The sequence below is a fragment of the Panicum hallii genome, chromosome 2 (genome assembly GCF_002211085.1).
Source record: "Panicum hallii strain FIL2 chromosome 2, PHallii_v3.1, whole genome shotgun sequence".
Taxonomy (NCBI): domain Eukaryota; kingdom Viridiplantae; phylum Streptophyta; class Magnoliopsida; order Poales; family Poaceae; genus Panicum; species Panicum hallii.
The window spans coordinates 56313551-56328872 of record NC_038043.1 but is presented as its reverse complement, the minus strand read 5'-3'; the positions used below and the strand labels follow the sequence as shown (position 1 = coordinate 56328872).

General features: G+C 45.3%; 3 protein-coding genes across 3 annotated transcripts; 2 read left to right on the top strand and 1 right to left on the bottom strand.

Annotated features, from left to right (window-relative positions):
• The first annotated feature begins 872 nt into the window (after positions 1 to 872).
• LOC112883043 (tyrosine-specific transport protein) lies at positions 873 to 5988 on the top strand. The gene is made up of 14 exons (XM_025948260.1): positions 873 to 1212; positions 1301 to 1341; positions 1697 to 1789; positions 2035 to 2109; positions 2289 to 2338; positions 2520 to 2609; positions 3000 to 3056; positions 3432 to 3501; positions 4090 to 4191; positions 4266 to 4318; positions 4569 to 4716; positions 4792 to 4876; positions 5041 to 5169; positions 5674 to 5988. The coding sequence occupies exons 1-14, from the start codon at positions 993 to 995 to the stop codon at positions 5847 to 5849; spliced, it is 1389 nt and encodes a 462-aa protein (XP_025804045.1). The 5' UTR covers positions 873 to 992; the 3' UTR covers positions 5850 to 5988.
• Positions 5989 to 7792: 1804 nt separating this feature from the next.
• On the top strand, positions 7793 to 8505 carry LOC112881352. Its single transcript, XM_025946014.1, has 2 exons — positions 7793 to 7849; positions 8116 to 8505. The coding sequence occupies exons 1-2, from the start codon at positions 7793 to 7795 to the stop codon at positions 8413 to 8415; spliced, it is 357 nt and encodes a 118-aa protein (XP_025801799.1). The 3' UTR covers positions 8416 to 8505.
• A 2530-nt stretch (positions 8506 to 11035) lies between these two features.
• On the bottom strand, positions 11036 to 13905 carry LOC112881581 (pre-rRNA-processing protein ESF2). Its single transcript, XM_025946350.1, has 7 exons — positions 13434 to 13905; positions 12828 to 12879; positions 12539 to 12606; positions 12265 to 12354; positions 12022 to 12152; positions 11443 to 11577; positions 11036 to 11361 (listed from the first exon to the last, which is right to left on the bottom strand). Exons 1-7 carry the CDS (start codon positions 13708 to 13710, stop codon positions 11341 to 11343), a joined length of 774 nt encoding a protein of 257 aa, XP_025802135.1. The 5' UTR covers positions 13711 to 13905; the 3' UTR covers positions 11036 to 11340.
• Positions 13906 to 15322: the final 1417 nt, after the last annotated feature.

Here is a 15322-nt window from a genome sequence, read left to right as displayed (position 1 = left end):
TCGAAATATTTGAAATGACAAAACTTATTATAAGCACGTATAATCCAAACAGCCTCTAGCTGTTTCCATAGCGTCCGTCAGGCCTGATCCGGCGTGGTGTTAACAATCAAACAGTCCAAGCGACGATTGTTTCTCTAGACCATTGCAAGATAGTAGTAGTATACAACATCAGAAAGGTGATCTGTGGGCAAAAAAGTGACGATAGTCGTGAGCTGAGACTAAATTAGAGGAATGCTGCTCGGCGTCAGAGGTGATTCATACGGTGCCACTTGAAGCTGTGAAGTCCACGTAAATTTGATCAGGAGTTATTGTGCAGTGAGAGTCGCGGAGAAGGGCGGCGGCGAGGCCGGCGGGGAACGAAAGAGGAATACGATCGCCCGAGAGTTTTCACTCCGCTAGTACGGTGGGTCGCGGTGGCAGCGGCTACTTACAGCCGCCGTCGTCCGCTGGCACAAGGGCCTCCACCGTCCGCCGTGCCGCAGCTCTCCTTCCCAAGCCCGTCACCGGCCTTCACGCTGAGCCCGCCGTCCGCCGGCGCGATTCATCAACGACCGGCTGCAGATCCGGTTCGTCGCCGCCGGGATCAGGCCGTCGTCGTCGCGTCCGCCTTTGCTGCACCCTGCACTCGATGATTCCGCCGTCGGCCCGTGCCGCGCTAGAGCTGGGGTCCGGGGTCCCGACGCCCCTGATTTTTTTTATTGCTAAACAGGTCTACGCGGACACTGATAATATTTTTATTTATTCAGTAACTTCAACAGTGGACATCGACATGTAAGCAGCAGAAGAAAACAAACGGTTTATACAGGATAAATGCAACGAAAAGTTTGGACAAGTGGCTGGACGGAAGCGGAGAAAGCACCAGCACTTTTTCAACCTGGTGGACACCCCAAACAAACGGCCAGCAACAACAGCAAGAGGATAACACGCGCGACGCGAGGCCAAGCAACCTTGTGGTGGTGGTACAACACCGTGGAGAAGGAACAGCCTCAGCAATGGCGTTGATCTCTGTTCACTGCTACCCTCTACTGCGACCTTCTTCGGTCTCCGCAAGGAAACCGGTGCTCAGCCGAGTAATCAGAAGAGGAACGAGGAGGCCGCTGCGGAGATGCCTCTGCTCCCAGTACGCCGACGAACGGCAGCCGCCGGACTCGCCGCAGCAGCTGGAGCGTCTCTTCTCGAACCTCAACCAGGCGACCATGGAGCACGAGCCTGGTAATGCACAGCCACTGCTTTTCTGAACTCTCAGAGTCTTTCCGGTGATTTGCTCGTTCCAATGAGTTCTGTTTCCCTTTGATTTCAGGGAGCCTCACCAGTTCCATCTTCCTAGTGGCTGGCACAACGGTACTGTGCTGTTTCTTCCCTTAATCATCCTCTTGCTGTAAGAGCTGAGATCCTCAACTAGGAATGGTAGACATCTTCTCAAAAAAAAAGAAAAAAGAAAGAAAGAAAGTAGGAGTGGCAGATGAACTCTTCCCTTGTTCTTCCTTGTGCTGTAAGAGTTGAAATGCTCAAGTAGGAATTGCTGATGGATTCTAGCACATTGCCTCACGGACTAAAACTTGCAAACCAAAATTCATGAGAAATGTAAAGCACATTATATTTGAGCTTAAATGACTTCCAGACAAATTCGCACTCTATTCCTCTAATTGGCATCCCTTACAACACTTCACTTACTCTTCTTTTCCTCTGCGAATAGGTTGGGGCAGGTATCCTTGCAATCCCTGCAGTCACACAAGAAGCTGGGTTCTTGGCCTCTGCAGTTACATGCATTTCCTGCTGGTTATACATGGTAATAGAACGTCATTGACTGGGTAAATTATCAAACCCGGCTTGTTCAAGGTGACATGCAGTCAGAGAAGCCTATGAAAGGTAAATCCTTTTGCATTCTGCATCATTGGATAAATTATTGCCCTTATAACTTAAATATTTGTGTCTCGTGCCACCTTGATACAAGACGGTTTGATAATCGACCCAATGTCTATTCCATTCAACTGTTTACAGTAAGACAGCTTATGATTGGCATCACAATTCCAGGTTGTGACAGGGTTGCTAGTTGCTGAAGTAAACGTCAATACAATGTGTGAGCTAGGATCTGGAGGTGTCTCCCTGGTAGATAACATATCCTCCTGTGATGCTTTCCTGAACCAAAAGTACTATTTAGGGTCAATCAAAATGTTTTTGCACTAGTAAAATTCAGCTAAAAAGTTGCATGCTATGGACTTTGCTCCCTGTACATTTTGTATCTTGCACAATCTCAAAGTAGTGATCTGAAGCAGCATATATTCCAGGTCTCAATGGCTATGCGCACTCTAGGGACATTTGGAGTAAGAACAGCCTGGTATGATTAAATCACATGCTAGAAGTTTCCCGAATATTGATAAACTGGCATTTCTAAAAGAGAAGGAACTTCATATTGTCACACAAATTGAGCTGACATTTCAGTATTATTATTTTTCGACACAAATAACATTTCATATCTCCTATGAAATTTTCTGACTTTGCTTTCCTTGTGCCTGCAGCTTATGCTATTTATTTATACATTATGCGCTTCTTGTCGCATACGTGGCACGCTCTTCAGATATCATAACAGACTCATTGGGTATTCCATTGTAAGACCTATTTTTCTATTTTCTTTTGCTTTTAGTTGGCTGCCTAGCTATTTGTCCAGCTCTCATAAATTACTACACTGTGGCTACTATTTTGCATGTGATTAAGAAAGAATATTTTGTATTATTTTTTAAATCACAACATCAAGTAGCATTAAACTGGTACTTTCAATGGATTTCTTATTTTCTAAATTTTCTTCATCATCAAGGGATAGGTGGCCTTTGCATTCGCTTTCAAAAGTTTTGCTTTCATATAATAACTTATAGGTTGTAGTATTCTAAGCAGCTAGAAAACATGCACTAAATATCACTAGTCATCACATTGCAATTGAGTTAGCATTAGCATTCAATCATTCAGTCACGCCTTCTCAAGCCATTGGTGTGCTATTACAGATGGGAGAGTGCTGCCCTGTTTTCACTGGCTTTTGGAGGGATTTGTTATTTTGGAAGGTAATTGTCAATTGTTAATGTATCAGACATCCTGAACATGTGAATTGTAAATATACAAGGAAATGGCTCTTTTTTCTGAGTTTTAGCATTTTGGTTCGACTTGAAGTTTATCACAAGCTATATCCAAGATATATTCTGTGGCAGCTACTGATTGTATGCAGCGTAGCTATGAGTCCTTGAGATGTTGATATCCTTACTTTATGACTTTATAAGTGTCTCTCTAGCTTAAAAAAATGATTGTACAAGTAATTCCGTTTGGGGGAACGGGTAGTTAAATTCTTAGTTTCTTACTTGATAATCTTAATAAAACGATCTATTATTGACTACTTTCCCAAGAGATTATAAGCACCTAACAGATTGTGCTGATGACCGCAGCCAGCGACTGATCGGTGCAGTAAATGGATTTCTGGTAGTTGGCATCCTAACCTCCTTCACTTCTCTTGTTGTAAGTGCTAATGCTATCAGATATGTATGCAGCAAAGTTGCTTTATGAAGTTTTACATTCGAGACCATTTTTTATAGTAATTAATCATTTCAAAAATCTCTTATTAAAGAACGTCTCAGATGAAAAAATAATAAGGATCAAAATCCCCAAGAACAACACTAGTCCTAGTCAAAGCTAATGTTAATTTCCAAAATATTTTATCAGAGAGAGAATCATTGTTGTTCAAGTATACAAGGTAAGAACGGGATGAGTAAAACATTGCATAAGCTCAATGCTTATATGCTGTTTGGCTCAAAACATGACGAACTTGGAGGAATGTCTAGAACTTTTGCTTGCTTTATCTCTCTGTCTGATACATATACAGACTTCACATATACATAGACAATGGGCCAAATAGCATTACACAACCCAACAAAACATGACCCCTTTTTAGTAATGTGATCATCGTCCTTTTTTTATGCTTATATTTGGACAGAAAGTATGTCCTTGTGACAAAATTTAGACGATCAGACAACTTGGGAACACCTATAGGCAAAGTATGTCCTTGTGGGTGTGGCACAAATAACTTACTGGTTCTGGTATAAACAGGTGGTTGCAAGTGGAAACCTACAGTGGAGTTCTCTTCTTGAAGCGAATTTTGCTGCTGCTCCACAAAGTATACCAATAATTGCTCTTTCATTTGTATACCAGGTAATCCTGTTACCATCCGTAGTTACTTGAATAAATTGTCTCCTTGGCACTAAACTGAGAATTTGCTCTAACAGAATGTAGTTCCTGTTCTCTGTACAAATTTGGAGGGAGACCTGTCAAAAGTACGGTGAGACTTCTGAGGATAACTTTGTACATAAATGATCAAACTTAATTAAGTACAGAAGTTGTTATCTGGGCCAGTTAAAGGAGTTACCTATACTGTCAGCCTTGCAACAACAGAGCTATTTATACAACACAACAACAGTTTTTCAACTAAAGAAACGTCATGAATCTCTCCTAAATTGACTGTACTCTATCAAATGATAATATATCAGCAAATCGTAAAAGTGAAAGCATATCCTTTTTGGGTTTTGCAGAACAGCTATCATAGCGGGTACTGCCATACCCCTGGCTCTGTTCCTAGTATGGGATGGTGTAATCCTGGGAACACTTCCTGGCATTGCAGGGAGCAGCACTGTTTCTGATCCATTAGAACTACTTAGATCGAGTAATGGGATAGTGGGGGTAAGTATTTTCCAAGTTGTTCATACGGTTCTCTAGAAAACTATAACTAACTTCGACATGCCTTCTGGTTGGCAGCCTATTGTTGAGGCGTTCTCTTTTCTTGCGATAGGCACATCATACATCGGATTTGTTCTAGGACTCTCAGACTTCCTAGCAGACTGTAAGTATCTTTGGTCCATAGCAATCATATTTCTCAGCTAAGCCTGAGGGTGAACCTCTCCACCTTTTTATGGAGAGATACACCAAGGCAGCAATAATTCTTGTCAAGATTCTGGAACTAGTGCTTACACTCTTCTTTCTCGTCTCTTCTGTAAAACTTTGCAGTGCTTAAACTACCAAGTGGCCAGAACAAACCGCTGCCATATTTATTAACTCTGTTCCCTCCGCTTCTTCTGTCCCTGCTTGATCCAGAGATATTTTTCAAAGCATTGGACTTTGCAGGAACTTATGGAGGCAAGGATCCTTTTTTACTGTATCTTAAACTGTGTCATTTCATAATCTATTATCCTCGCAAACATGTGGCAAAATGGGACAATACCGACAGTACATCACTCAGTTTTCCTTCTGATTTGATATCTTGAAACTAAACACCACATTCGTAAGAATTTTCACCTCAAACAGATCAAGGTTTTACCAGGATGTGTCTTTATGATGGGTACTTGGGAGTCCCAAGCTTTTGGCTTAGGTTCAAAACGCAGGGTCAGGCAGGGGCTAAGAAAAATCAATTGTTTATGTTGACCCAAATGAAAAGCACTCCTTGTGGGATTTGAAATCACGAAGAAATAGCAGATAAATAAAAGTGGCAGACATCCATATGACTTGTGATCATCTATAATCTATTGCAGTAAGATTTTATAAATTGAAGTATAGGACATTCGTCTGATTGATGACTGCGCATATATATTACACTTCATACTTCAGTAGAATGAACTGATACCTTGCATGTATTATTTTCAGTTCTAGTACTCTTTGGAGTTTTTCCTGCAGCTATGTCTTGGTCAGAGAGATATTCAGATGAGTTGGAAGCCCCAGTACCCCCTATCGTCCCCGGAGGGAAACTTACTCTCTCGGTTGTTATGGGAGGTGCATTGCTTGTTATTGTTTCAGAGGTAATCAAGGATGTAATTCACTGACAATCAGTTCAAGTGAAAGGATATATAACAGTTCCAATACAATGGCCCTTCAGATTTTTTGTACAGTATTGCCAGCAGGTAGCATCGATGTTGAGTGTAACCGTTCCAAACAAGAGCTGTATAGTGTACCGTTGAGTCTACATATGTCATGGGTCTTTCTTTCAAAAGTTGGCACCAAGCACGATCCGTGTCAATCCAGAAGCTTTACGTGTAGATGCAGAGTTCCTTGCGCGTCACGATTCGTTTCGGTGTTCACTCTGGATATGGGTTCGTGCAGTACCTTCCTTGTTTTCCACAAATGATCGACGACCAAAACTCGATCGTCTCGCGAATTCAAGCGGCCATGGCGCGCGGCGGCGGCGACTTCCCCAGCTGGGCGCGGACAAAAGCAAGGGGCCGGCGGCGAAGGCGCCAGGCGGCGCCGCTCCCGCTCGACGTCATAGCTCACATCGCCGCTCGCTCCGACCCGGTCACGCTCGTGCGCTGCGCCGCGACCTGCGCCGCCACGTCGCGGACACGGGCTTCCGGCACCGCCTCCGGCACGCCGACCGCTTCGTCCCCTCCCTCCTGCGCGGCCACCTGATCGGAGGTTCGTGCTACTTGATCAGGGGCCAGGCGTTCAACGACGATCCCATCTACCTGGTGGACGCCACCGTCGGAGTGCTTCGCGCCGACGAGATTAGCTTGCCTCCAGGCCCAGACGGCGAGCCCCTGACGCTTAGCAATCCCCTGTCTGCGCGCGATGGCTTCGTCCTCGTCCACAAGGCTCATGAGCTGCGTGTTCAACCTGGCCACCGGCCGCAGCCAGACCGTCCCTCACGGGCAGGAGTTCGCTGGCTACAACGTTCTGCTCGTCGGCGACGGCGAGGGTGGCGACGTCGGCCGGCCATTCCGAGTGGTCAAGGCGAACCTGGTGTTGGGGAACACGAACATCCGCAGCCGCTTGCAGGTCCAAATCTTCTCGTCGGAGCTGGGCATGTGGAGTCGTTGCACCCAGATCCAGACCCCTCAAATATTTGGAAATTCCTCTCATCCACTACGTGGCAGGTCCCTGGTCGTCGGCGGCGCCGTCCACTGGCTGTGCCTGACCAACAGCGCCGGCTACGTCCTCAAGCTCCGCGTCAGAGCGGGGGCGGCGGCGAGGCCACGGCTGGCAGTGACAAGGCTCCCCGATAGCTACCCCTACAACAGCGTGGGACGGATACACCATCTCCTGGCGACGATGGAAGCCGGCGGAGGGAGGCCGGCCGTGCTGGTGGCGGACGGAGAGAAGATATCTGCTTGGACACAGTCGACGAGATGCAAATGGAATGAGCAGCCGCAGGTGGTCATCGAGTACGAGGCGAGGGGAGGCTGCAGCCATGGCTGTGGCGGAGGGAGCAAGTTAACCTAGAATGGTTCGCCGAGAGGAGCGGCATCGTGCTCTTCCGGATGCGTGACTGCTACTTCTTCTGGCTGGATCTGAAGTCCATGGAGATCGTGAGGTGGTCCAAGGATCCACGGATTAGGTATCAAACCATGTATTACCCCTGCGAGATGGATTTGACGACCTGGGTTCCAAATTTTAGTAGTAGCTTGTGATTCATTCGTTTAATTCGCTTCGAATTCGAGGAGTCTCACCTCGCAAGTGTATTTGATTTAAAACTAGTATCTCGTACAAGTGGTAAGTTGGCATCCCCACTGCTAGAAAAACGTTGATGGTGCAGGTTGGAAACCGGCTTCAGTCCGGTTCTCCGACCCGTACTACGAGACCAACACTAAAAATTTCAGTCGTCATCATCAGGTAAATAACCCGGTGCTACTTTAATACCGGGTGGTATTTTTATCTAGTACTAAAGCCTATAGCGTATAAGTTCAAAAAAATTTTAAAAAATATTTTAAACCTAGAATTCAAATTTGTGACCTCTTACCTCGCTCGGCACCTCCTTACCGGTCACGCGGTGATGTCGGTATTTTACTACCCCAAGGTAGTGGATTTGTCTGAGATCAGATACTTGAAGGTACTAGCAATACAAAGTTTAAACAGATTTTGACCGTGAGTTGCGAAATACACATGTGCAGTGCTAGGATTCCAACTCGTAACCTCTTGCCCTGCGCGGTACCTTCTTATTATCTCACCTACACAGCGCTTGTGATGAGCTGTGGAGGACTTTTTAAGTACCGGATGGTAACACCAATTACTATTGAAGGCTTACCGGTTGATAACACCATCCGGCACATGTAGGTTTTGGTACCAAAGTACCTAATCTTTCCATCTAAATATTAGTACCAGGCGGCGTCTCTCCCGCTCGACCTCGTGGCGGACATCGCGGCGCGCTCCGACCCGGTCACGCTCGTGCGCTGCGCCGCGACGTGCGGCGACCTGCGCGGCCGCGTCGCGGACCCGGGCTTCCGCCGGCGCCTCCGCCTCCGGCAAGCCGACCGCTTCGTCCCCTCCCTCCTGCGCGGCCACCTGATCGGGGATAAGAGCTACTCGAAGAGCGAGCCCAGCAAGGACGAGCGAATGTACCTGGTGGACGCTACCGCGGCGGGCGACACCGTCGGAGTGCTCCGCGCCGATGAGTGATTCCCTCCAGGCCCGGAAGGCGAGCCCCTGACGCTTAGCAGTCCAATGACTGCGCGCGACGGCTTCGTCCTCGTCTACAAGGCTCACGAGCTACGCGTGTGCAACCTGGCCACCGGCCGCAGCCAGACCGTCCCTCACGGACCTGGCTTCATGGGCTGGCGCGTTCTGCTCGTCGGCGACGGCGAGGGTGGCAGCGTTGGCCGGCCTTTCCAAGTGGTCAAGGCGCGCCCGGTGTTCGAGGTAAACCACAGCCGCTTGCAGGTCCAAATCTTCTCATCGGAGCTGGACACGTGGGGCCCTTGCACAGAGATCCGGACCCCTCAAATACATGGACGAGCTGGAGCCTGTTCAGTTTCCAGGCCGTAAAAGTAAAAAAATCCTAAACTTAAAATTTTCGAAGAAATCTTATTAATTTTGAAGTACTAAATGAAGTCTATTTATAAAACATTTTATATGAATGGGCTGTAAATCGCGAGACGAATCTAATGAGCCTACTTAATCCATGATTTGCAACAGTGACGCTACATTAACCATCCGCTAATTATTACTTAATCATGGATTAATTAGCATCATTAGATTCGTCTCGTGATTTACAACCCATCCATGCAAAAAGTTTTGTAAATAGACTTCATTTAATACTTCAAATTAATAAAATTCCTTTGAAATTTTTTTTTTTACCTTTACAGCACGCAAACTAAACAGAGGCTCCAAGGGACCTTGGTCGTCGGCGGCGCCGTGCACTGGCTGTGCCTGACCGACAGCGCGGGCTACGTCCTCGAGCTTCGCGTCAGGGCGGCGGCGCCGCGGCTGACCATGACGAAGCTTCCGGAGAGCTTCCCTTACAAAAGCAGGTGGAACATACGACATCTCATGGCGACGATGGAAGCCGGCGGGAGCCCGGCCGTGCTGGTGGCGGACGGGGAGAAGATATCCGCCTGGACACAATCGAAGCACACGGCGAGGTGGAATCAGCAGCCACAGGTGGTCATCGAGTACGAGGCGATCTCACGGTTCCTGGGCAGTGTGGACGAGGGGAGGCTACCGGTGGCGGAGCCACCACTATGGCGAGCCACGGCGGCCGCCATACCTGGTGGCGGACGAAACCCCCACCCCCACCCCCACACTCCCGGGCCCCAGTTCTTGCGACTTGCAGCCGCCATGAAAACCGGCGGCTGGAAACTGGAGGAAGAAGAAGATAAAACATTTAGATTTTAGATATTTGGGCCGTCAGTCCATCAGTGCATGATCAGCCCACACTTAACTAAAGACAGATCGATATTTTTCTGAAGCTGAAACACTTAACTAAAGATAGATCCATAATTTTCTGAAGCTGAACCGTCAAAAATTGACGTACCAAGACGCCGTCGCCCTCGGCTGCATGCCTGCCTCCGCGGTTCGTCGCCCTCCACCACACGCGTGACTAATGCTATTGCAGAAGGATCAACTTAAAATCTTTATTCTCCATGTTTGAAGAGTTGATGATTTTACTGATTGCCGTGACTTTAGGAGTATGGCAGTGATGATGGTTGAAACTGAAAGATATATGATGTTTCTATTAGTCTATCATCTAATTGAGCTAGCACTGCTCTTTCCAGTCACAACAACATCTGAGCTTTTTCAATTATGAAAATTATAAAAACGAACGATGCAATAAGATGAACGATGAATGGTTTAATGATTTAATGATCGCTACAACGAGAAAAGATATTTAAAGGACTTGATGATAATACCATTATGAATCGCTTTCAAGCCGTGAAACATCAGACGATGAATCTTTCTCGGCCAACTCGCCGCACTTAGTGCTTGTACAATATACTTATCTAATCATCTACGTACAAATACCTGATAATATTTTTATAAAATTGCGTCTCATGAGCTGATATATAGTAAATTTATGCATATTCGATGATTACATATATTTTTATTGAATTGTAATCTTTCGTCATATTATGAACAGTAGTAGATTCGTCGTATATAGATTTCAATCGTGGCTCCGCCACTAGCTGCATCCGTGGCAGTGGCCGAGGGAGCAAGTTAACTTAGAATGGCAGTTGCCGAGGGAGCAAGTTAGCCTAGAATGGTTCGCCGAGAGGAGCGGCATCGTGCTCATCCGGGCGCGTGACCGCTACTTCTTATGGCTGGATCTGCAGTCCATGAAGATCGTGAGGTGCTCCTCGGATAGCCGGATCAGATACAAAACCAGGCATTGCCCCTGCGAGATGGATTTGACGACCTGGGTTCCAACTTTTAGTCGTAGCTTGTAATTCATTCGCTTGATTCAGTTTAAGAGTCGAGTCTCACCTCATACTCATCGAGTGTATCTTCATGCATTGCAGTTGTAAGATTTTATAAAAACAAGTGCAGAATATTCATCTGATTAATGACTGCACGTGTGTTAAATTTCATTCATACTTCAGTAGAATAAACTGATACTCTGCGGTTTCCCCTGCTGCCCTGCAGCTATGCCTTGCTCAGAGAGAGATATTCAGATGTGTTGAGTTCGATAGGTTTTTTCTTTTCTTTTTTTTTTTTTGCCTTGTGAGCTTTCTGAGAAATGAAAAAGAAAGGTAAAAAAAGCTAGACAGCAAAAATAGCTGAATCACTGAAATCTCAGGCAAGATAAAGCCAATGGCAACACTCATGGTATATGTTGTTTCAACTAGGTAGAAGATAGCACGAGTTTCAGCTTTACATTCAGGGCCGGCAATCAGCAATCCTCTTACATTCACTGCTAGGTGCCAGAAAACCTTCCAGGGCAAATCAGCAGCACAAGAGGTTTCTCAAAGTTCCTCTACTTAGCAAATAATAATAATGATAATAACATGACTTAATCTACAAAAAAATGGAATTACTATGAACTCATGTCATGATCTTGTGCAGAATCAGTTCAGCATGCCCCAACCCACGCTGAGAGACAGAAGGTGATCATGATGAACCACCAAATACCTGCAGTACCATGATGTGTGTCAGAACACTGGTGAAGACAAGAAATTTTCAAGGTGGATTTCCATAAGGGCTGCAACTTACACCAGCTAAAATGTCGTTTGAAAGCTTTGATTTAGTTTTGGCGTCAGTCTCCCCAACTGGTTTCTTCTGAGGAATTGGACGAGCAGTTTTTGTTTCTACAACATTACCGGCTTCTGCTCCTTCTGTTTTCTGCTTCTGTTTCAAGGACAACAAGTTTATAAGATAATCCAGTAAAAAAAATTATAAGATAAGATTTGAGGGCAAGTCACAAGCGCTTGTATTAAATAACCACCGCAGGAGTGGTCCTTTGCGACGTCCTCTAGAATAGAGAAAGCATGATTTGACCACAATAAGTTTATAGGATTCCATTGCTAAACTCGGTCCTAAACAGCATCTAACAAGATAAACATACAACAATCAATTCACCCATAATCCATGCAACAACAAGGTCAGGTATTTTAAGCACCATTGACTATTGTCCCTTTTGTGGATTAAATAGTACGGAACCAATGAGCAAATGCTCCAATAGGAGTACAGAGTAGGAACCACAAACATGCATACCGCAATGCGTAGTTCCAACAGATAAACAGTAACGCAATAAAATTTTGATATCATGTAGGTATGGAGAACATGACCAACCTTTTTCCTGCGCTCTTGAATATGTTTCACTGTACGAGACTTTTCAAGTTTGGACAGGTAATGATCACGTTGTTTCTTTGCTGCTGCTATCTCCAAGGTTAATTTCTGCTCTCTGATATGAGTTTTCTCAGCTGCATTATATTCAAAGGATAAGACAACCTAGAAAAGTCTTCTCTAATTATCAAGCACTTCAATAGAAGTTTATATAATTATAAATTATTGTAGTTTGGAATTTTCACATACCCATTTCACCAACCAGGTCATCCCATTTGAACTTTCTGAGGTATTTAATGTTCCAAATGTCATAATAAAATGAGGACCTCTTCTTTCCACCTAAGAAAGTAAAACATTAGCAAAGATTATTGTCCAGTGAACAAAAACACAAGCTCTAGAGCACACAGACTATGATTTTCATGCAAGAACTATACGTCTAATACCACTTCAAACAGGCTAACCACATATACAACTACCAACAGATAATAGCAAAAAAAAAAATATAATGTCAATGAGAACACACCTATTTGTTCACCATTAAGCAGATTAGCCACTCTCTTGGCAACGCTTTTCTTTGCAAATTCAATCCACCTAAAAGATTTTGGTAGCAGAATGAATACGTGCAAAAAAATGAACAGAACACTAGAAAATAATTTGAGGCTTTGGTGAAACTGTCCACAAATGTAATAAAGGTGGTGTTGATATGAATATTTGCATATGTTTCACTTCTAGAGTAACATTTAAGATATGGAATGCAAAGTTCTCCAAAGCAGTGCATCTCTCCCTTTTTTGGTGTCCTGTCCAAAACATACCCTTCCGAGTAAGCCTTTGCTTTAACAGTAGTATTTTTGCGATGACCTTGACCTGAAGGATGGACATGGCAGACATCAGTATATATATAAGAGACTATGTTAATCAGCAAATATTGAAAAATTAATACGGTTAGGTTTTTCAGTTCTTAACTGTTAAATACTGGAAAACTAATAATACACTATGTTACATAAGCAACAAAAGAGAAGCTCAAGAGATTTCTATCCCCCTTCAATACCAACCAACACTCAGATTCTAACACATGAAAGAAAGAAAAAATTAGTCCGGGGTCACCAAGTAATAGCAGCTTATTGGTGTGGCAACATGCACTTCACTTAGCATGCAAATCATAGCTAACATCACAAAAGCAGCAAAAATGCAAATAGCACAAGCCTCTTTAACACAACGAGGATCCGTTCGGTCAAGCAGACATGCTTTGCCACAGTAAACTAAAAAAATTCACGCATAGCGTGAGTACATCTAACTGATCAGTCGACCTAAAGCATCCGTGGACATTAAGCTCCTGAAATAGGCGCTACGCTGTGCAGCGATCCCACCAAAATTTGCAGCTATTACATACGCGAGCGTCGATTCCGCGGATTGCTTACCTTCGGGCACGAGGTAAATCCTGAGCACCTCGCCGTACTTGGAGAGCATCTGGCGGATATGCGACGGGTTCATGTGCGGCGGGACACGGCTGAGGTAGCACACCCCGCGCTTGCCGAACCCGCCCAGGCTCTTCCCCAGCCGCTTCCTCTTCTCCCCCGCTCCTACTCCTCCTTCCTCGTCTTCGCTTCCAAGTCCTTGCTCGTCCTGCTCCTCCTCGTCTAGGAAGTCGTCTTCCTCCTCGTCCATGAACTGGTCCCTCTCGGTGGGTTCCGCCATGGCTATCTGGCTCAGGCGACAGGGTAGAGAGGGTATGCGCGTGCACCTGTGGCGGCGGTCGCCCTAGGTGCGGGGGCGAAGCAACCTGGACGACGGGTGGCAGAGGGGCGCGGTGGGAACGGCGGCGTCGGTGTGGAGTGGCGGCGATGGGGTTTCGGGAGGGTTCGGTGGGCGGTGGCTAGAGGAGAACGACGGAAATAACTAGTTGGGCTTCGCGGGCTCCAGAAACAGATATCTCCGGTGAAAATTGGATCGCGCAACTTCTGGGCTGGGCTGGGCTGGGCTGAGCTGAAAGGTAGGTCGGTCGACTAGTCCATTTCGTGTAACCTGTTTTGGGTCAGTGAGTTACCCCCGGCCTTCAAGAGCTTTTCCACCACGGCCGGACTGACCAGTTGAGAACGATGGATGTCGCACAAGTTTCCTTCTGCTGTTTCTCTTTAGGCATACACCATGCAAATGGGGTTCAGTTCGATTTTTTTTTTGAAACACACTTCGACTATTACTCTCTGACGGTCCGTAGGTTTGCCAACTGTTACTCATGTTCCTTTTTTTTAAAAAAAAAGATACGTGTTGCTTGTAAACCGAAAATAACATCAGCAATCGCTAGTACCAACAATAATAATCCACAACTAATGCTGCAGATTTAGTACTCTCGATAAAAGAACTTATGTAACAACAGATAGAATGACAGATGAATAGCAGCGTAACACTCACAACATATACTACGACTAGCTATGACACTCATCATCAGCAAGCTGCTAGTTCGTTGAACATTAAAGTGCCTGAGCAACCGATGGGGTTACCAGAGCAAGGCGAGGGCGATCAGCTGCAGGACTGTCCAACAAATGAACTAATGTGAATCGCGCCCAATTGAGATCCTTGATTCTTGAAACATTAACCACAAACTCTAAATAGTTGCTGGCAGCATATCCCTTAGCACTAGGTGCCAAAATTGTTCCTATAGCATATAGCACAAACGTCCTAGCAAAGTGATCAGCATCAGCCTCCCTGAGTATTCTTTCCTCCAAGTATTTGAAAGTGATTGCTGTATCACCCTTTCGTTTGTAAACACTAAACCAATTACGGTCTGGTTGCTTCCTACTAATTTCAATCTTTTCTCCTTTGTCAACTTGACCTAACATGCAGTACACGTCCCATGGGGAAATAGAAACCACATGGCCCTGAATTGTAAAGGTCCTATCTACTACATTGAATTTTTCAACAAGATTCTCCACTAGCATACGTTGAATAGGCATCGATGGAATATTACGTAAGCTTCCTAATCCTATTTTTTCAACGATACCCCTCTGATCCTTTGTCAATTTCCTGCATACAAGTTTTCCTGGCATACACACGGTTGCAACCTGGTTATCAAACATATAAAAAACAAAAAAGACATATCAAATTAAGAAAAAACGACTCAGAAATCATTGTCCACAATATATTACAAACAAGAACATAATATCTTTGATCAGCACAACAGCTACGATTCAGCAACTCTAAAAACCCTGAAATTAACGTTAACACTTTGTCCTCTTGAAAGATACAGGGATGGGGACAGAAGGCCAAAGCGTTGCTCAGCAACCAATGGTGGCAGGACAGATTGCGGCTT

What these genes read in the sequence shown, in the direction of transcription:
- LOC112883043 (XM_025948260.1), top strand. Translation starts at nt 993, where the DNA reads ATGGCGTTGATCTCTGTTCACTGCTACCCTCTACTGCGACCTTCTTCG. An exon ending in CCTCCTTCACTTCTCTTGTT is followed by an intron (nt 3,502 to 4,089) that starts GTAAGTGCTAAT and finishes TGGTATAAACAG; the next exon opens with GTGGTTGCAAGTGGAAACCT. An exon ending in CTCTTTCATTTGTATACCAG is followed by an intron (nt 4,192 to 4,265) that starts GTAATCCTGTTA and finishes TTGCTCTAACAG; the next exon opens with AATGTAGTTCCTGTTCTCTG.
- LOC112881352 (XM_025946014.1), top strand. Translation starts at nt 7,793, where the DNA reads ATGTCGGTATTTTACTACCCCAAGGTAGTGGATTTGTCTGAGATCAGA. An exon ending in CTGAGATCAGATACTTGAAG is followed by an intron (nt 7,850 to 8,115) that starts GTACTAGCAATA and finishes TCTAAATATTAG; the next exon opens with TACCAGGCGGCGTCTCTCCC.
- LOC112881581 (XM_025946350.1), bottom strand. Translation starts at nt 13,710, where the DNA reads ATGGCGGAACCCACCGAGAGGGACCAGTTCATGGACGAGGAGGAAGAC. An exon ending in GCAAAGGCTTACTCGGAAGG is followed by an intron (nt 12,607 to 12,827) that starts GTATGTTTTGGA and finishes AAAATCTTTTAG; the next exon opens with GTGGATTGAATTTGCAAAGA. An exon ending in TTCAAGAGCGCAGGAAAAAG is followed by an intron (nt 11,578 to 12,021) that starts GTTGGTCATGTT and finishes TCCTTGAAACAG; the next exon opens with AAGCAGAAAACAGAAGGAGC.